Raw genomic sequence first — 21,432 nt, forward strand, 5'->3', positions numbered from 1 at the left:
GCCCTGTGGTTCTACATGTCTTTGCCTTTCCTCAACCCTCCCCAAACAGTTTGACAGATTCAAGTCCCTGTGACTTAGCACCATGCAGAAAGAGCTCGATGTTCCAGGCAAGGAGGCACCTGGCCCCTCTAGGCCTCTCTGCTCCCTCTGTCTCAGGACTCCTGGTCTTCATTAAGGGTGGCAGACTTGTCCCTGCAGAGGCCAGGCAGGTGACATGAATGAATGAGAGTCTGGGTGGACACTGGCTTCATGACCCACTTCAAGGGGAGCAATTGCTCACCTCCTGCCAGTTGTGACCCTGTGGGAGTGCAGCCCGCTGTGGCCAGGGGGCCAGATTTTTCAAGAGAAGATGTAAATGTGGATGTTTCTGTGAACATCTCAATTTCAAAATGAAAGCTGATTCAAATACTTTTTTAAATCCTTAGGGACCAAGTGAAACACGTGTGTAGGCACACCTGGTTCCAAGGGAATCAGTTTGACCCTGACCTTAATGAAGATTAAGAATCAGGGTTGACCATGGCTGACTCATGTTGATGTTTATTAGAAACCAAAACAATACTGTAAAAGCAATTATCTTTCAATTAAAAATAAATAAATTTAAAAAAAAAAGAATCAGGGTTGAGCCGCAATGTCTGGGCCCAAAGCCTGATACCACCACTGAGCACCTGTGTGCCCCTGAGCACATTAACTTTACCCTGACTCTTTTTTTCCATTTATGTGACATGGGGATGATAACACCTGCTTCAGAGTAAAGTTTGAGGTGAGAGGCATTTAACATGGTGCTCCATAAATTGTATTACTCCACTGTCCAGAGGAGGGATATTAGGGCAAAGGTGCAGAAGCAACTTGTAAAAGGCCTTCAAACAGCCTGGGTCAGAGACAGGGCCCTAAATTTTGGTTTCTGTCTCCTAGTGAAGTGCTATTTTAGGGTGCTGCCTCTCCCAGCTTGAATCTGCAGATGGTGTTAGGCTGGTAGCTCGGGATCTGGAGCTGTGTGGGGCTGGTCCTCGCGCCTAGCATGTAACTGGCCACTAGTGTAGATGTACCGAATGATTCAAGAAGAGCAGCAGAAGCCGCGATGATTCCAGTCCTTGAGATTCTTACCAGTGTGTTTTGGGAACTGAGACCAAGGCTTTTCAAAACTTTTGTCCCACTGACCCCTGTCCCCCTTATTCTTCCTCTACCAGATCCAGTGAATTCCTTAGGTTGGACAAAGTGTGTTTGCCCAGTAAGAACCAAGGCCAAGTGTTCAGACGTCATTTAGAGAGGGTATTTGGGACTGGAATACCCATAGATGTTTTAAAAGAGGACTAGAGCAGGTTTGGGAGGTCTGGACATCTACAGAAAAGGGGTCTGGGAGTACAGGAATTATAGTGAATGCTTCCTCATAGTCTCTGTGATTGGAAACAAGATGGCCACAAACCAAAACAAAACCTTTAAGAAAGAAAAGGTGAGGAAGAAAACTGATTCACCCCGGGGCAGCCTGCATCTGGTGTCTGAATGTATGCAAGTATAAATCCCTGCCACTTAAGTTTCAACCTTCAGGTGGGACAGACACAGTTATCTGCCCTGCCCTGCACCCCTGGGTACTCACCCCTTCAGGGTGGCTTGGGCTTGTCCACGCTGGCAGCACAGTTTGACCTCCTGTACCCAATCCTGCCTCCACCCTCTTCTTTTCACAGGTCTTTATCCCTAATAAATATCTTGCACCTGAAACTTAGTCTCAGTGTCTGCTTCTGGAAAACCCAGTCTGCAACAGAGGGTGGAAGGGACAGGACAAAGGGAATAGGGTCACTGGCCCAGCAACTGCAGCTGAGCTGGGCACCTTTGATGCCTACCCCATCAGAAGGAGTCTGGTTTCCACCAACACTGTCTCCCGATCCCGGGGCTGCACACCCTCCAGGGCTATTCCATTCTCCACTGTTTCCAGTCGGCGTCAATTAGAAACCCCAGCCTCAGCCTACAAGTCACTCCAGAGTCCTCTGCTGGTAGTGTTCTCATTTGCAGTCTCCTAGGCTGGAGAGAGAGAGGCTAACGGTCTGTGTTTGCCCTTCACAATGCCCTGGGAGGGGGCAGGGCAGGGAGTGTATAAAACTCCAAGCTAGAGATAGTGCTAGAGCACGGCGGGCCTTGGGCCAGCCACCTCCCCTTCGGAGGCCTTAGTCCCACCCCCACTCCCACCCCCTGCTCCCAGGGTGATGCGGGGGAGAGGGAACTAGGAATAGAAGAGAGATCATTTATTGTTTTGGTTCCTTCCATTTCAGAAGGAAATGGATTCTGACCTGTGAAAGGTGCAGGCAGACCTGCTTATGTGGACTTTGGGGACACCTAGTGGCTGAAAGGAGTAGGACACATTGGTCGGGGATTGGCAGGGTGTGTCCCACCCACTCCAATCCTCCATTCATGCTCTCTGATACATCTCTGGGTCAGGTTCCTGGCATAGGCTGTTTGAACCATTTGGTTCCAGGGCTTTAAAAACGCCTATAGGCTGATGTATTGACCATCTGTTCCTATGTAACAAAATGCAACAACGTTAATGGCGTAAAACAACATGCATTTCTTATTTCATAATCTCCATGGGCTTGGAGTCTCTGGGTTCTCTGCTCAAGATCTCTCAAGGTTGCAGTTCAGCTGTTGGCTGAGCTGTGTTCTCTTCTGGAGCTCAGTGTCCTCTTCCGAAAATCACGTGGCAGTGGGCAGAACTCAGTTCCTTGTGGTTAAAGGACTGAGGCCCCCGTTTTCCTGTCAGCTGGTGCCATTCCGGATTCCTAAAAGCCACTCACGGTTTCTTTCTTCACAGGCCCCCTCTCAGCATGGTGGCTTATTTTGTCAAGGCCAGCAGGAGAAATCTCTGAAGCTTCGAGTCCCTTGGCTCAAGGAAGACTTTCTTTTAAAGGGCTCACCCAAGGAAATGGCCCTTTTGATTCACTAAATTTCAACTAATTTAATCACGTTTACTTTGATCACATTTATGAAATTCCTTCACCTTTGCCAATAATGTAACTTAATCAAAATAATGCTGATTAGGACTGGTGCTGAAGCTGAAGCTCCAATCCTTTGGCCACCCGATGGGAAGAACCGACTCATTGGAAAGGACCCTGATGCTGGGAAAGATTGAGGACAGGAGGAGAAGGGGACGACAGAGGACGAGATGGTTGGATGGCATCACCGACTCAATGGACATGAGTTTTAGCAAACACCGCAAGATGGTGTAGGACAAGGAAGCCTGGTCTGCAGTCCATGGGGTCACAAAGAGTCGGACGGAAGGCCTGAACAGCAATCACAATAATGACATCTATCATGCCCCTTGGTCTCACCCACGCTGGGAGGAGGAGTTTGTGTTAGGCACACACAGAGGGGAGAGGGGAATCTTGGGAGCCATCTTAGAATTCCATTTATCAGGACTGTAGAGTCTCAAGCCTATATCTCCATCCCAACACTGTTAGAGTCAGTATGTCTACCTGCCTTTTTGTCATCTCCCCTGGGATATCTAATTGGCATCTGAAACTTGGTATATGTAAAAATGAAGTCTAATTTCCACAATCTGGCCAAGCCTGATGCTCCACCCACATCTTCACATCTTATATTGCTAATAGGCCAGCAACCTACAGTCCACGGGGTTGCACAGAGTCAGACACGACTGAGCAACTAAGCACAACAACCTCTGGGTCATCCTTGACTCTTCTTCACAGCTTCCTTATCCTTATAGACCATTGGTTTTATCTTCACAGTGTGTGCTATATCCTATTACCTCTCACCTTGTCCATGGCCACTCTCCTGGTCCTAGCCCCCACCATTTCTTGCCTGGTATTCTGTACCAGCCATTTCACTGAACTTGTTTTGTCTTAATTACAAAGGCTTGTTATCCACAAAGCCATCAGAGAAATCTGTTTCAATATAGATCGGACTATATACTGTCTCTGCTCAAAACTCTCCAGTGGATCCCATCTCATTCAGACTAAAAGCGAAAGAAAATCCTCATCATGGCCTGTGAAACCCTGTGGGATCTGGCCTGTGGCCTACCCTGGGACTCATCTCCTGCCACTTTTCCCTTTTTCCACCACACTCCACACTGGCTTCCTTGCTGTTCCTCAAAACTGCCAAGCACACACCCACCAGAGGCCCTTTGCACATGCTGTTCACGCTGCTTGCAATGCTCTTCTCCCAGATATCCACATGGCTTACTCGCTCACTTCCTTCGGTCTCAGCTCCAACGTCACTAACTCAGAGTGGTCTTCCCTGACAGTTCATATAAAGTATTACCCTCCCCCCGATGCTAGCTCCTTACTTTGCTTCATTTTTCATAATAGCATTTATCGCTATCTGGCATTTATCACATACAGTTTTGATTTTGTATGTATCTCTCCAACTAGTATGTAAACTTCATAAGGAAGGAATGGCCTCTGCATTGGGCTCCATGCCGTAGATCATTGAATCACTCATTTGCTTACTCAAGCAACAAACAGTTATTAACATCCTGCTTTGCCACACTCTGCTAGCAGCTGGGTGTACAAAGGTGAAAAAAACAGACATGATCCATCCTCACTGAACCCACAGGTCAGAGGGGTAGAAAGACCAATAAACACGGAGATGGAAATGCATTGATGAAGATGAACAGTGGGGTTTGGAGGGACACAGAGGAGGGCCTTAATCCAGTCATGGAGCAGGGTGTGGTTCGGTCACCTCCTTGAGGAGATGATGTGTAAGCTGTGACTGAGACCTCCGTGGGTTGTTGTGGTTTTAGGACATGGCTACCAGTTCTTTGACATCCGTCCCATGAATTTCCTTCCCCTTGAATCTGAACTGGTCTTTGTGATCCGCTTGTTACTGCTAGGATGCAGGAATGACGCTGTAGGTTTCCAAGCCTAGGTCACACTGGACTACTGTAAGAAGTCCAATAACCCTGAGATTGTCACGTGATGAAGAAGCCCCCAAACACATGTTGTGCCAGGTGATACAGACACTGTCAAGGCTCCAGACACATGAATGAAGAAGACTTCAGATGATTCCAGCCCCTAGTCATTCAAGTCTTCCCAGGCGAGGTTCATAGAGCAGAGAAAAACCACCCCCTCTTATTGTTGTTGTTTAGTTGCTAAGTTGTGCCCAACTCTTTTGTGACCCCATGGACTTTAGCTTGCCAGGCTCCTCTGCCCACTGTATTTCCCAGGCAAGAATCTAGAGTGGTTTGCCATTTCCTTCTCCAGGGGAATCTTCTCGGCCCAGGGATCAAACCTGTGTCTCCTGCTTGGCAGGTGGATTCTTTACCCACTGTGTCACCTGGGAAGCCCCCACCCTTTCTTGCATTGTCTGAATTCCTGAACCACAGAGCCCATGAGCAAAATTAAATGGCAGCTATTAATATTTGCACTATTTAATTTTGGGGACAGTTTGTTATGCACCAATTAAAATCAGAAGAGTAGGATGAGGCAGATGCAGGGGAAGGAAAAAGCTTTCCAGACACCAGTAAGTTCCAGATGGAAGACTTGGCAAGAGAGGCTGATATGGGACTTCCCTGGTGGTTCAGTGGTGAAGAATCCACCTGCCAATGCAGAGGAATACGGGTTAGATCTCTGATCCAGGAAGATCTCACATGCTGAGTGGCAACTAAGCCCAAGCACCACAACTATTGAGCCTGTGCACAGCAACTACTGAAGCCCAAGCACCCTGGAGCCCACGTTCTGCAACAAGAGAAGCCACCACAATGAGAAGCCTGCACACCGCAACTAGAGAGCAATCTCCGCTCGAGGCAACTAGAGAAAGCTCTGGCACAACAACAAAGACCCAGCACAGCTAAAAATAAATAATTTTTTTTTTTAAAAGAGAGAGGCTGACATGGAAGGAAGTTGGTTGTGGCTAGAGGGAATGGTGGGAGAAAGGAGATAGACTGGCAATAGCATCAATAGCAAATGCCCTGAAGGCATTTAGACTTTATCCTGGGTCTCCAGATTGCATCCCAAGGATCTTCTGAACACACAAAGCTGACCACTGTCGAAAACTTTGTGGTGGCTCCCTATCACCTACAGGATAAAGTCTAGATTTCTTGGCCTGGCCTTCAAGGCTGTTTGTGGTTGACGTCTTTACCGATTTATAGACTTCATTTTCAGCTACCAGCTCTATCCAGTGACAATGCCCTCCCATGCCATTTGTCTTTACTTTTCTTGAGAAATTGGAGGGACTTTGGGCTAATCACCTTGCCGTCTGAGGCCTTAGCTTCCCCATCTGTACAGTTAGGTGGTCGGACTAGACGTCTTTAGGAGAATGTCCAGCCTGGCGTTCCAGGAACCTATGAAACCTGCATGTCTAACTTCTTCCAGGTTGCCTAGCAATGGACGCCAACCCTCTCCCCCATCCTCAGAGGTTTCTTAGCAACCCAGTTTCTCACCCTCGGTTGTTTTCGGGGTTTCCTGTTAACTAAATGAATCTCAAGTTCTGCTTTTTCTCCTCAAAAAAAGTCTGAGACCAAGGAATCTCTTTGGAGACCTGAATACAAACTCAGAATGAAAAAAAGCCTTTTTGAGTCAGTGGAAGATTTGCTATGAGAAGTTACACAGCCCCCGCATAATTTAACATTTCTCCTGCTGAGTGTCTCCTCTTGAATCTGGCCTCTGTGACCAACAGACTAGAGTTGAAGTGACACTGGGCCACTTTCTAGACTCTGCTGCTGCTGCTGCTAAGTCACTTCAGTCGTGTCCGACTTTGTGCGACCCCATAGACTCTAGTCTTGAACTTGCAACTTTCACCTCTCCTTTCCTGGATTCTCATTTTTGGGATCCAGTCACCAGGCTGTGAGGAAGCTCGAGAAACTGTGGAGAGTCCTGCATGGAGAAAAACTGAGGCCTCTGGCCCTCAGCCCCAGCTGAGCTCCCACTTGACAGCCTTCACCAACTACTTGCCAGCCATGTCAGCAAGCCATCTTGGAACTGGCTCTTCCCAGGCCCCAGTCAAGCCACCACAGCGGATGCTAAGTGGAGCAGGCTCAAACCTTCCCACTGAGGCCTGCCAGTTGCAGATTTGGGAGCAAAATAACGATCGTTGCTGTTTTAAGTTACTAAGTTTTGAGTTGGTTTGTTATATTAATAACAACCAGACAAATGCTTTGGCCCAGAAGTGACACTCTGTTCGTAGCTCCCTGGCCAGAACAAATCCCATTGCTTTGTCTAACCTCAAGGGTGAAGTATGTGGAAGTTTGGTGAGTAGTGTATGTTTCTATCACAGTGATGCAATAAAACCTCTTTGATAAGATTACATATGAGCAGAGCTCTGAATAAAGCCAGAAACGAGCTATGAGTATAGCTAGAGGAAAGAAAGAAAGAAAGACACAGAAGCAAACAGGTGCAAAGTCTCTGAAGCCTTGAGGTAGGAGTTTGCCCAGAGTGCTGGGTTCATTCAAGGAAGAACAAGGAGGCCAGTGTGGCTGGAGCCCAGTGAGTGAGGGAATGGAAGAGATGAGATCAAAGACGGAAGTAAGGTTGGGGTTCAGTTCAGTTCAGTCGCTCATCTGTGTCCGACTCTTTGCAACCCCATGAACTGCAACATGCCAGGCCTCCCTGTCCATCACCAACTCCCGGACTCCACCCAAACCCATGTCCATTGAGTCGGTGATGCCATCCAACCATCTCATCCTCTGTTATCCCTTTCTCCTGCCCTCAATCTTTCCCAGCATCAGGGTCCTTTCCAATGAGTCAGTTCTTCGCATCAGGTGGCCAAAGTATTAGAGTTTCAGCTTCAACATCAGTCCTTCCAATGAATATTCAGGACTAATTTCCTTTAGGATGGACTGGTTGGATCTCCTTGCAGTCCAAGGGACTCTCAAGAGTCTTCTCCAACACCACAGTTCCAAAGCATCAATTCTTCAGCACTCAGCTTTCTTTACAGTCCAACTCTCACATCCACACATGACTACTGGAAAAACTATAGCTTTGACTAGATGGACCTTTGTTGGCAAAGTAATGTCTCTGCTTTTTAATATGCTGTCTAGGTTGGTCATAGCTTTTCTTCCAAGGAGCAAGCATCTTTTAATTTCATGGCTGCAGTCACCATCTGCAGTGATTTTGAAGCTCAAAAAAGGTTGGGGGGTGGCAATTAGAGGCCACAGTAAGGACTGGTTTGCAGTATCTACTGCTGCATAAGCAAATTATGGCACAGCTTATACCTGAAAACAACATTGTTTTGTTATCTTTCAAGATTCTGTGCGTTTATGGAATTCAGTAGGATGGTTCTTCTGCTCATGTGATGTCATATGGGGGCTCAAGCAGCCTGGAACATCCAAAATGACTCACGCACATGATGCTGTCTAATATACTAGTTGGTCCTAGCTGTAAGCCGAAAATTTGGCTGGGGCTATCAAATGCAGCATCTACAGGTGCCTTCTTCATGTGGCTTGGGTTTCTTCTGCATGGGACTGGGATCCAAGAGGGAGAATTTCACAAGTGAGTATTCCACAAGGGGGTTGAAAAGGAAGCTGTTCCTCTTGAAAGCCAGGTCCAGAGCATTACCTTCATCCCATTCTGTTGGTTAAAGTGGACGCCGGGCCAGCTCAGATGAGGAGGAACAAAGTGACAAAGAGTTTGTGGCCATCTTTATCCACCAGTCTTTTCCTTTTACGCTGAGTAAGATGAGATGCTCTGGAGGGTTTTGAGCAGGGGAATGAGAGAATCGGACTCACAGTTTAAAGGATCATCGTGGCTGCAATGCAGAGAAGAGGCCACTAGGGGTAGAGCAAGAGCACAGGGTGGATGGGAATGGGTGATGGGGGTCTGAGATAGCAGTAGTTGTGCCGGAAGTAAGGCCCTAGCAGCAAGATTTATACCGCTGACACTTGGTTGTCCAATATGGTGGCCACTAACCACATGTAGCTGTTTAAAATTAAATTTAGAGGGAATTCCCTGGCAGTCCAGGGGTTAGGACTCTGTACTTCCACTGCAGGAGACCCTGGTTCCATCCGTGGTCAAGGAACCAAGTTTCACAGAGTGGCCTAAAAACAAAAACAAATTAAATTAAGTTTTAGAGTAACTAAAATGATATAAAATTTGGAATTTGCTTCCTTAGTTGCACTAGCCACATTTCATATACTTAATAGCCAAATATGGCCAGTTAGCTCTGGTATAGGCAGCACGGATACAGAACACTTCTGTCTTTGCAGAAAAGTTTACTGGATAGGGCTGACCTGGACCTTCTCATCTCTTACAAGTTTTAACATCTAAAATCTTTGACTACAGGGTCCCACATTCTGACTTGGGCTCCCTTCCTTCCCATCAGCTTATTTTTGGACTGCACTGAGCTCTTCAGCCTGGAATCCTTGCATCTTCTCCAGGTCCATCTGCTCCCCTCCTAGGCTGCCTTCTTCATGAAGCCAGGATCTGTCGTGAGGTCCATCATGGAATCTGCTCTCTCCCTTTCTCTCTGCAGCCCCCATCACCCTCTCCTCTGCCCCCACCCATTCGAAGGAACCCTAACCCAGGAGTTGGGGTACCAGCAGCCTTCTTCTCTCCCAGTTCTGACATTGCCAAAGAAAGTCACAGCCATGCAGACTGCTGTCTCCACAGATCACAGCCATAAAACCATCAGAGCAAATTCAGATTCTGCCACATTGTGGCAGACTTTGGGCAAGGGACTTACCTTCCCACACCCAGCTTTACCATCTATAAAATGGGAATTATCATAGCTCCTATCTCATAAGGTTATTGAGAAGTAAAATTTCCTGGCACATAGTAAATGCTTAATATGTGGTATCCATCACCATCATTATCATCACTGAGTGCCCAAATCTTTACTGCCATTAAAGAAAATGGTAAAATATATACAACATGAAATGTATCATTAGCAGCATTTGGTATATTCATAATGCTGTACAATCATCACCACTGTCTAGTTCTGGAATATCTTCATCACCCCAAAAGGAAGCCCACCAAGCAGTCACTTCCCATTCCTCCCTTATCCCAGCCCCTAGGAACCACTAATCTGCTCTCTGTCTCTATGGATTTTCTGAGCCTGGGCATTTCATATGGATGGAATCATAAAATATGTGGCCTTTGTGTCTGCTTTACCACCCTTGGAATGGTACTTCAAAGGGAAGGTACTAAAACCTTCCTCTCTCTGCAGTCAGATGCTCCACCCTGGAGCTATAAGCCCTCAGTGTCTTAATTGATAACACCTCTTGTTTTCCTAAAGAACATTCAATTTATCACATTTCTTGTCACTCAACTTCCTTCCCTCCTCACCCGCAAACAATAAAAATAGTAGTAATGACCATAATATCTTGAGTTCTTATTCTGTTCCAGGTGTTTTGCTAAGCGTTATCTATACACATCTCATTTTCACTCTTATAACCCTTTTGAGAGGCAATATCATCTCGATTTTATCTCAGTTAGGGAAACGAAGGCTCAGAGCGCTGAAGTCACGTAAGCAGAGAGTTGTAGAACTGGGGATTCAAGACTGGCTCTGTCTGGCTCCAGAGTTCAACTCACAAACACCACGCCCCTCTTCTCCATGGCCTTCATTCTCTCCTTCCCTGGGTCTCAGAGGGCACTGACTCCTGCCTATTCTGCTGGCTCAATGCCAAACCACCTACCTATACACGTGACCTCATCCCTTCCCATGGACTCCCCAGTCCCATCCGTCCCCTCTCACATCATCGGAGCCGAAGCTGATTCAGCCCACTGTGGACAGGAATCATCTGGCTGTTTCTTTGTTCTCTTGTCTGATGCTTGAATGGGGATGACTCACAGACCAAGCTCAGGTGGGATGGTGGTAACTGCCGGCTCTCCATATGATTCTGGCTTTCTCACAGCATGGTAGCCTCAGGGCAGCAGCCTTCTTGCATGGTACCTCGGGTCTCCAAAAACTAGAGTTCCAGGGGAAGTGCCCGTCCTTTCATGTCCTGGCCACGGAATTCAGAGCATCACTTCCACCATGTTCTATTGGTTGAAACAGTCGTCGACTCACCTGAGATACAAAGAGAGGGTACGTATGTCCCACCTCATTGTAGAAGTGCTAAGGAATTTGCAGCCATGTTTTAAAACTGCTGCAGGTTATTTCCAATCTTTTTTTTTTTTTTAAGTTTATTTATTTAGTTAGTTGTTTTTGGTTGCGCTGGGTCTTCGTTACTGCGCCAGGGCTTTCTCTAGTTGTGGTGAGTGGAGGCTACTCTTGGTTGTGGTGCATAAACTTCTCATTGCAGTGGCTTCTTTTGTGGCAGAGAACAGGCTCTAGGCACCCGGGCTTCATATTGCAGCATGTGGGTTCAGTACTTGCAGCTCACAGGCTCTAGAGCACCGGCTCAGTAGTTCTGGTGCACAGGCTTAGTTGCTCTGTGGCACGTGGCATCTTTCTGGACCAGGGAGTGAACCTGTGTCCCCTGCACTGGCAGGTGGATTCCTATCCACTGTACCACCAGGTAAGACCTGTTTCCAATCTTTTGCTATTCCAGCACTTCATTTTACCCCCTAACACCTCTGAATCCATTCATTTCTGTGCAAGGAGACATCATCTCTAATATGGAGCCTCCTTTGTTCTCCTTTGTACACAGAAGAACTGTACAAAAAAGATCTTCACGACCCAGATAATCACAATGGTGTGATCACTCACCTACAGCCAGACATCCTGGAATGTGAAGTCAAGTGGGCCTTAGAAAGCATCACTACGAACAAAGCTAGTGGAGATGATGGAATTCGTTGAGCTATTTCAAATCCTGAAAGATGATGCTGTGAAAGTGCTGCACTCAATATGCCAGCACATTTGGAAAACTCAGCAGTGGCCACAGGACTGGAAAAGGTCAGTTTTCATTCCAATCCCAGAGGAAGGGAATGCCAAAGAATGCACAAACTACTGCACAATTGCACTCATCTCACACGCTAGTAAAGTAATACTCAAAATTCTCCAAGCCAGGCTTCAGCAATACATGAACCACGAACTTCCAGATGTTCAAGCTGGTTTTAGAAAAGGCAGAGGAACCAGAGATCAAATTGCCAACATATGTTGGATCATCGAAAAAGCAAGAGAGTTCCAGAAAAACATCTATTTCTGCTTTATTGACTATGCCAAAGCCTTTGACTGTGTGGATCACAATAAACTGTGGAAAATTCTGAAAGAGTTAGGAATACCAGACCACCTGACCTGCCTCTTGAGAAACCTATATACAGGTCAGGAAGCAACAGTTAGAACTGGACATGGAACAACAGACTGGTTCCAAATAGGAAAAAGAGTACATCAAGGCTGTATATTGTTACCCTGCTTATTTAACTTATATGCAGAGTACATCATGAGAAATGCTGGGCTGGAAGAAGCACAAGCTGGAATCAAGATTGCTGGGAGAAATATCAATAACCTCAGATATGCAGATGACACCACCCTTATGGCAGAAAGTGAAGAGGAACTCAAAAGCCTCTTGATGAAAGTGAAAGAGGAGAGTAAAAAAGTTGGCTTAAAGCTCAACATTCAGAAAATGAAGATCATGGCATCCAGTCCCATCACTTCATGGGAAATAGATGGGGAAACAGTGGAAACAGTGTCAGACTTAATTATGGGGGGCTCCAAAATCACTGCAGATGGTGACTGCAGCCATGAAATTAAAAGACGCTTACTCCTTGGAAGGATATGACCAACCTAGATAGCATATTAAAAAGCAGAGACATGACTTTGCCAACTAAGGTCCATCTAGTCAAGGCTACGGTTTTTCCTGTGGTCATGTATGGATGTGAGAGTTGGACTGTGAAGAAAGCTGAGCGCCAAAGAATTGATGCTTTTGAACTGTGGTGTTGGAGAAGACTCCTGAGAGCCCCCTGGACTGCAAGGAGATCCAACCAGTCCATCCTAAAGGAGACCAGTCCTGGGTGTTCATTGGAAGGACTGATGCTGAGGCTGAAACTCCAGTACTTTGGCCACCTCATGCAAAGAGTAGACTCATTGGAAAAGACCCTGATGCTGGGAGGGATTGGGGGCAGGAGGAGAAGGGGACGACAGAGGATGAGATGGCTGGATGACACCACTGACTCGATGCACATGAGTTTGGGCGAACTCCTGGGGTTGGTGATGGACAGGGAGGCCTGGCGTGCTCCGATTCATGGGGTTGCAAAGAGTCTGACATGACTGAGCAACTGAACTGACTGACTGACTGACTTGTTCCCATGCTTGAGCTTCCTATCTTGTTCTTCCAAGGGATCGGCAGCCAGACAGATTTTTTCAGAGTGCAGATCACAGCACATCCCTCCCCTCTTTACAACCTTTCCGTGGCTCCCTACTACTCTTGGGTTGAAGGCCAAATTCCTTACCTTGGCTTGTGAGGCCTTGAAGGATCTCAGGTCTGCCTTCCTCTCCAGCTTCATCTCCTGTCACAGGGGAGGCCTTCAGTCTTGACTTCCAGGAATTCCTCTTCCTCTCTCTCTCTCTCTCACACACACACACACACATGCAATTAAAAGTGTGTAAGTAGTGCATACAAAGCACTTAGAGAAGCCCTTTGCACGCCTGGAGCATCATATATTTGCTACTATTAGTCTGTGTTCAGTATGTGTTTACTGAGCTCCCAGTTCAATGCCAAGTGCCATGTGAGGCTCGGGGATACAATAATGAGTGAAGAGGAAGTGTCTTCACTTTGCAGAGTTCATGCATCCCTGTGTCCCCCACTTCCAACCCAAGGAAAGACAGACCTGGACACTCAGGGCATGAAAGCACATGTGTGCATTGGTGCCTGAAGAAGCTTGGAGAGGCGTGGTGACTTTGCCAAGACCATACAGTAAATGTGGGACAAAGCCAAGGCTGTGGGTGGACACAGGACAAGGAATGAGGCTGCCTGGCAAGGGCTGGCTCTCTAGGGAGATGGGCCGGAAGACACACACTGCCCAGAGCTAGGGGTATGCTGGGAGAGAGAGCAAGGGAAGATCCTTCCAGAAGAGAAAGGACTTGTCTCCCCCAACACCTCCTCTCCCACACCAGCTCCCTTCTCAAGATAAGTGGTGCCCATCCTCAGCAAGGGGTAGGGACTCACAGAGGGAGAGAATGGACAGAAGATGGGGGACTCAGTGAGAGGGTGAGGACTTTAGTCAGACAAGGGGCTTCTGATGCAAGCAGGAGGGGACTTCTTAGTAGGAACCCAGGGGGAGAGAGGTGGGGCTCAACCATGGGTGGGGGCTGGGAGAGAGAGCAGGGAGCCTGTGAAGAGGATGGGGCTATGGCCAGGAGATGAGCGAGTGAGGGGTCCCTGAGGGAGATGGAGGCCCAGAGGGAACCAAGGATGGAGTGAAGAAATGTTGGTGTTCAGTTGCTCAGTGGTGTCTGACTCTTTGCGACCCATGGACTGCAGCATGCCAGGCTTCCCTGTTCTTCACTATCTCCTGGAGTTTGCTCAAACTCATGTCCTCGAGCTGGTGATGCCATCCAAACACCTCATCCTCTCTTGTCCCCTTCTCCTCCTGCCTTCAATCTTTCCAGCATCAGGGTCTTTTCTAGAGTCAGCTTTTCACATCAGGTGGCCAAAGTATTGGAGCTCCAGCTTCAGCATTAGTCCTTCCAATGAACATTCAGGGTTGATTTCCTTTTCTCCAAGTGAGGAAATGAAGGTTCAGCAGAATCAAGGGTCTTCAGTCAGAGGGCTGAGAGATTGATGGAGCAGTCAGGGGAGGAGTTTGAGGGACTGCATGAGGGAGTCGGGTCCAGGGAGGTGGTGGGGTCCCCGCGAGGGGTCTGGGGTCTCCGAGAGAGAAGGGACTTCTTGGAAGGGGAGAGGGGCTCACAGTCCTGCAGGGGTCCGAAATCTGCAGAGCCAGCTCTCGGGGCGGGCTGGCACCCCCGCCACCCCCGTGTCACCCCCGCCCCCCGACTGCGGCGCAGGCGCCAACACAACCCGCTTCTGCTCTGCTTGTGCTCGCGCTCGGCAGAGACCGCGGACCAAGAGGTGAGCTCAGCCCCGCTCCACGCGCGGCCCGACCCCCGCCCCGCCTCCTCCCAAGACCCGGAGAGCCCCCCATCCCTGCCGCACCCCCAGTTTGGCCGTGTCCCTCCTCGGGCAGAATGGCGGTGCCCCAGCCCTGGTGTGCCTCGGGCTTTGGGAGGTGGGGTCCCAGGGAAGGAGCAGGGGTCAGAGGTCTCACCAGCCACCCCGCACCAGCCCCCACGCTCCGAGACCCTTCGGGGTCGATAGGCTGGGCGGAGGCCTCCAGGACAAGACCCCACCCACCTCTCTGCGGAAAACTCATCCCCACCCCTCTCTGCCTCAGTTTCCCTCTAGGGAGAAGGATGCGCTTAATCTTGACCAGGGAACCTGTGGTCGGGCGTGAAACAGTGTGCGCTAGGGGGCGGGGGGAGTTGGCCTGCTTTCCTGGGCCTCGGACCACCCTCTCCCCGGCACCTTCTGGGCAGAGAGAAATTGGATGCTGGAGTGAGAGGGTCTGGGGGTCTGGGAAGGAGAACTGAGACCCCATTATAAGCGAGAGACTCCATCCATCTTCTGGTCCTTGCGCCTGTCATCGCCCACCTCTTGGCCGCAGCCTCCATCCCCCGAACCCAGGAGCCCCCTCCTCTTCCCGGAGCTCCTCCCGCTTCCTGCCTAAGGACAGCTCCCCGGCGGTTCCTATGGCAACCTAGGTCCAGGGTCCTCAGCATCATCTCCCTCCCTTCCCCAGACCGCCTGTCCGCCTCCCGGCAACCCTAAAAGGAGAGGGAGGGGCCAGGTCGACGAGCGCGGGGACAGCGTCAAGGTCACCTTCCTGTTCCGACGCCAGTGGGATCAGGTGATCGTGTGTGTTTGGAGAAAAGGGACAGTGAGATGCAAGGGAGGAGCTAACCCAGGCGTACGAACCCCACGCCCCTCCCTGCCCCCGCCCCCCAGGACCATCCACAGAGGTTGCTGTCTTCTCACCCACCCCGGCCTCCTCCCCGGGGCGGGCCCCGCTCTGGCCAACCCCTTTGTAGAGTCCCGCCTCTGCCCGCCCCCCCGCCCCTTGGGGGGCGCCGGCTCTCCCCACCGACTTCAGTCGGTCTTCTTTCTCCGTCTTTCGTTTTTGGTCTTGCGCTTTTCTCATTGTCTGTCAATTGCGGGAAAGAGGGCGGGGCGATGTCTTTTACTCTTTTTCCGTTCCCCGCGTGCGTTTTGGGTGAGAGTTGTGGAGACCTCCGATTTGTGGACGAGTTTTAAAGCCGCACCTCTGTGCCAGTGTGGATCCATAGGATTACCTCCAATACGCGCTGTGTGTGTGTGTGTGTGTGTCTGTGTGTATGGGTTTGTGTGGTGTGTCTCTTTGTGCTGTGTGTCTCTATACGGTCTACGTGTGGCTGTCTGTATGTCTCTGTGGTGTTTGTGTGTTTGTGTTGGGGGGTGTGTGTGTGTGTGCATCTATCTGTGTATGTCTCTGGTGTGTGTGTGTGTATGTGTACGTGTGTTTCTGTGGTATCTATTTGTGTGCTGGTGAGTCTCTCTACACAGGATTTGAAGGCCACAGTCTAGAAATGAGAGGGGGCTAGAAATTTGTCTTATCCTTCAGTGTAACCACATTACTTCATTTTGTTTGAAGCTGTTCAGAGGGCCTTCAAGCCATCATGGGGTGGAGGGGAGCCCAGTCCCTCCCAGCATCTCCCAACCCCTTTGCTTTTAGTCCTAAGGATGCGTGGATACACCTCCATTCCCTAGGCCTCTGTGTCTCCACTTGTGAGAAGCAAGGTCCTTAGAAAGGTGTCTATAGAAATCCGATCTTGAACCTCAGCCCTGTAGCCTGAGGGCCTCTGATTGTCACCTTCTATGGAGTCAAGATGTCTTGGGACTTATAGATTTTTGCCTTCTGAAAGGGCAGCCCTGGGGAGGGATTTTTGAGGACCTTGCAGTTCGGGGAGCTCCACCCTGTGGGACAAGTGACAGCCATGACAGTTAGCCCCCAGAGTACCTTGAAAGGCGGGGAAGTTAAGGGGAAGACATTTGGAGAGGAAATGGAGATGAGGAGTTCTCACTCTAGACATGGGACTTGAGAGGTTCAGGATGAAACAACGAAGACATCACAGTGATAATCACAGAAGCTATCATTTCTTGGCACTGGACACAATAACTGTATGAAGCAGGTATATGATCAGCTCTGTTTTACAGATGAGGAAACTGAGACTCAGAGAGGTGAAAACACTTGCTGGACGTCACACAGCCAGGACGTGGTTGATCCTGGATTCCAAACCAGCCAGTCAGGCTCCAGAACCCACAGTCCCAGCCTGGGCTACCTCCAGAGTTAACACGCACATTTATTGCCACCAAGAAATTGCCGGACTATGGGCTAAACATGCAAGGCCTTGGCTCATTCTCACTATACTCAGGGAAAGACAGGCCAGAATTCCAGAAGGGCAGGCTCTGCTAAGAGTGTGAGGTGCCTAAAATGTGTGGAGAGGTAAAAGGAGCACGAAAATCCAGGGGTCCTTGGAGAGTCTCCATGGGCAGCCCTCGCTGACCCCTCCCTCTGTCCATTGCACCTGGCCCACCCCACAGGGACCCAGGATGCCGAGCTGTGACCGTCCCTGTGGCTGCAGCCGAGGCCCTAACGTGGAAGACGGCAAATGGTATGGGGTCCGCTCCTATCTACACCTCTTCTACGAGGACTGTGCAGGTACCACCCTCAGCGATGATCCTGAGGGGCCGCCCGTACTGTGCCCTCACCAGTCTTGGCCCACACTGTGCTGGAAGGTAAGGAGGGAAGAGGAGTACTTGTCATATCCTGTGGTTTCAGGGAGGAGGTGGGACCAGTGGATGGAAAGGAAAGGGACTATGTAGCAAGTTAGAGTCTTGCATGTTCAGGCAACAGTAAAGCCAACTCAAATGAGTTTCAAGAATAAAGGGGACATATTACTCATTTTATAGTAGAGACCAGAGGTTGGGTGTCTTCAGGCAAAGTTTGATCCAGCAGTTCAAACCATCATACTGAAGACTCAAGGTTTCCTTCAGCCTCCTTGTGATACCCTTGCAGCCCCTTAGCATCAGATGGCCCCTATGTGTTCTCCAAATGGCTGCTTCCATGATAACCCTCAGTCTCTTATTCCACACCATCTGAAGGAAATCAGAATTTCCTCCTGTATTTCCTTCAGAAAAGAAACAATGCTTTTCACTTGCAGAAGTACTGGCAAGTTTTGCATCAGCTCTGATTGGGTCACTTGCCAAGCCCCTGAGCCAATGACTACGGCCAGAGCGATGGTATGTGCTGACTGGTAGGAAGAAGGATTCACCTCCTTCAGATCTTCCTGTGGCTTCCCAGTGAAATGTTGAGGGACTGTTGCCAGGGGAGTGGAAGACACGGGAGAAACAAACAGTCGATGTCCTTAGCAGCCATGGAGAGGGGTCAGTTAGGGAGCACCGTGTGGGCAAAGGTATGGAGGTGGCCAGGAACCAGGTATTTACAATACTCTTTGATAAATACTATAGTAAGTTTGAGACAGAGGGTCCTTCCTCTCTGCTTTCAAAAGGCTTCACTCTAGTGGGAAGGCGAGGTGCCAACCTGCACAGTGAATGCACAACCTCAGGCCCAGTGTACATAGGATGCCAGGACAGAAAATGCCCTCAGTGCCTGGGGTGATCAGGGAAGACTTCCAGGAGAAAGGATATATTTTAAGTTTTTGAGCACCTCCTTATTGCCAAGCAGTGTGCTAGGTTTTGGAGGGACACAGAATTTAAGACGATGTGGCCCCTGTCTTTGAGGAACTCCTAGTTATGGTTCATTTAGTCATTCTGCAAACATTCCCTCAGCTACTGCTCTGTACGAGCACCGTGTTAGGCACAGAAGCCCCCTCGGGAGCCCAGATAGACTGTCTCTGATGTTGTGGCTTTCTCCGCTCTCAGTCTGGTATAGCGGGAAGACACCATATACATAATAACCAAAGTACATGTCCAAGTGTGCACCAAGGTGAGTGCATTGAAGAACAAATGGGCACAGAGTTTGCATGAGTACAGAGCAGGGCGCTTGACCCTGTCCAAGGGTATACTAGGAGAGGTGAGGTCTGAGATGCCTGTGATCTGAGGGATGTGTAGAAGTTAACCCAACAGAGGGATAGAGGTAGAGGGTAGATGGGACAGAGGGATAAGATGGGACCCAAAGGATGACGGAGGAGGAATCAAGGCTGGCAGAAGAAATCCACTGCTGGGTGGGGGCTTCAAGGGAAGTTAGTCCAGAGTCCTCAAGGTTCCAAACAGAACGTGACAGTTTGTGCCTCTTGTCAGATCCTGTTAGGTGTGTCTGTGACCCGATCTCTTAAAGGGTTACCTTAAAGTTCAGTTGGGATCCAAGGTGATCCATTGGCCTGGGGCCCCAGCTGACTCTGACTACCTCTGTCTGCCTCCCTCCAGATCAGCTTATCCTCTGGTGCCCTGCTTCTGCTGCTGGGTATGGCGGCCCTGATCACTGGCTACGCAGTGCCCCCCAAGTTGGAGGGCATCGGAGAAGGCGAGTTCCTGGTGTTGGATCAGCGGGCGGCCGACTACAACCAGGCCCTGGTCACCTGCCGCCTGGCAGGCACAGTGCTCTGCGGGGCAGCTGGGACCCTGCTGGCCATCTGCCTGATCTGGGCCATGACTGGTTGGCTGGGCCAGGACGCCAAGGCGGAACCCTTGGACACTGAAGTCGACGGCCACGTGGAGGTCTTCGGGGATGAGCTGGAGCAGCAGCTGTCCCCCATCTTCCGTGATGCCAGTGGCCAGTCTTGGTTCCCGCCACCCACCAGCCACTTTGGGCAATCCTCTGTGCAGACCATCCAGCCCAAGCGGGACTTTTGAGTTGCCCATGCAGCCAGAGGAGGAGCCAGACCTGGGGTCTAGAGGCTTCCTCCTCTCCACCACAGCCCACCTTCCCACCATATCCCTAACTTATCCCTTTCAGTGGGGTCCCTTCCATGGAAGCCCCTAGAAGGCCCAACCCCAAGTCAGAAAGTCTGGACCTCACATCTCTGTGTCCCTTCCCAGGGGTGGGGCCCTAACTCATCCAAGATGCCAGCCTTCCCTGAGTCCCCACAAAACTGCCCACCCATCCCTCCTCTACAAGGCCATTCAGAAACAGAAAACATCTCTCTCACCCTATCCACACTCTTTCCTCTATATGACCTTGGGCAAGTCCCTCACCCGTTCAGACCATTGGTTCCTGCCTCTGTACTATGAACGATGTGGACCAGATTCTAGAGTTCCATGACTTTCTTTTTCTCCCCAGGATATAAGTATTACCTGCCATAGGCAAAGATGGGGGAGGGGTAGTAGGGTCCTTCTTCCGCACTGACCCCTCGCTCTGTCAGCTGCACCAGGATGCCTTGGGATGAGTCAAAGATTCTCACTAGGACCAGGATGGTGTGAAAGTATTGACCCCCTACAATATGCTTTCTATGCATCTTGCTGTCAGAGCCCCTGAGTCCACCCCATCCTGGGCTAGTCCCAGTTTACAGATAAGGTGGTTGAGAGAGGCTGGCAGTCCGCCTGCCTGAGTTTGCAGGAACTTGGACCCATGTCTCTAGACTCTAGATTTTGTTGTACGGCTGGAGCGGGATGCCACACCTTCCTGGCCTTCAGGGGACCCTGCAGGGATGGCACAGGTTTGGCCCAGAGAGACTTGCTGTTGTTGTTCAGTCATTCAGTCGTGTCCAACTCTGCAACTCCACGGACTGCAGCACGCCAGGCTTCCCTGTCCTTCATCATCTCCCAGAGCTGGCTCAAACTCATGTCCATTGAGTCAGTGATGCCATCCAACCATCTCATCCTCTGTCATCCCCTTCTCCTCCTGCCTTCAGTCTTTCCCAACATCAGACTCTAGTCTCCCAGAGAGACTGGCTGATGCCTAATGGTCCCAGGTGGCTCAGAAGACACTTTGGACATGCATTTAAATGGTCTCTAAGAGCTAGAAGACAGGAGAACTGGAATGTCTTTGCCCCTCAGAGCCCACCCACCTAGAAACACAGCAACAAATGTGCCTGGTCCATCTCCCCAGCCAGATGCAGCATCTCTGTTCCCAACCACTAGGGGGAGCTCCAGGACAGCTGGAGAAAAAGGCCCAAGGATCATGCCTCTACCATCTCCCCTCAGTCTCACCGAGTGGGGGTATGGGAGGGTAGGGGGATTTGGGGCAGGCCATCCTGGGAGGGTCCTCAGTCCTCCTCCAGCAGGCAGGCTCTACTGCTTCTCCCCATATTTCACCCTCCCGGCTACCCCCCAACCCCGCCCCGCCCCGCCTTTCAATAAACAGTTGACATGGATACTGACTGCTTCTCTTCTCCCTGACCACCAGGGGCCGGAAAGGGAGGAAGGAGACTTTTATGACACCTACTGTGTGCTGGGCAATTAGGTCCATTATTTCTCATTTGCTCCTCACAATAATCTTTTGAGAAAGTGGATGATTATCATCATTTTACAGGTGAGATGGGAAATTTCTCAGCCAATTGACAAATTTATGTCCTCATCTCTGAGAAGGATGGGAGGAGGGGGTTCTGAGAGCCAGAGCT

At 49.8% G+C, this 21,432-nt stretch overlaps 1 protein-coding gene across 1 annotated transcript; it reads left to right on the top strand.

The window, feature by feature from the left end:
- Positions 1-14,798: 14,798 nt before the first annotated feature.
- NRSN2 (neurensin 2) lies at positions 14,799-21,163 on the top strand. Its single transcript, XM_006049573.3, has 3 exons — positions 14,799-14,890; positions 17,456-17,650; positions 19,301-21,163. Exons 2-3 carry the CDS (start codon positions 17,465-17,467, stop codon positions 19,724-19,726), a joined length of 612 nt encoding a protein of 203 aa, XP_006049635.2. The 5' UTR covers positions 14,799-14,890; positions 17,456-17,464; the 3' UTR covers positions 19,727-21,163.
- The last annotated feature ends 269 nt before the right edge of the window (positions 21,164-21,432 follow it).

Source organism: Bubalus bubalis, chromosome 14 (genome assembly GCF_019923935.1).
Source record: "Bubalus bubalis isolate 160015118507 breed Murrah chromosome 14, NDDB_SH_1, whole genome shotgun sequence".
Taxonomy (NCBI): Eukaryota; Metazoa; Chordata; class Mammalia; order Artiodactyla; family Bovidae; genus Bubalus; species Bubalus bubalis.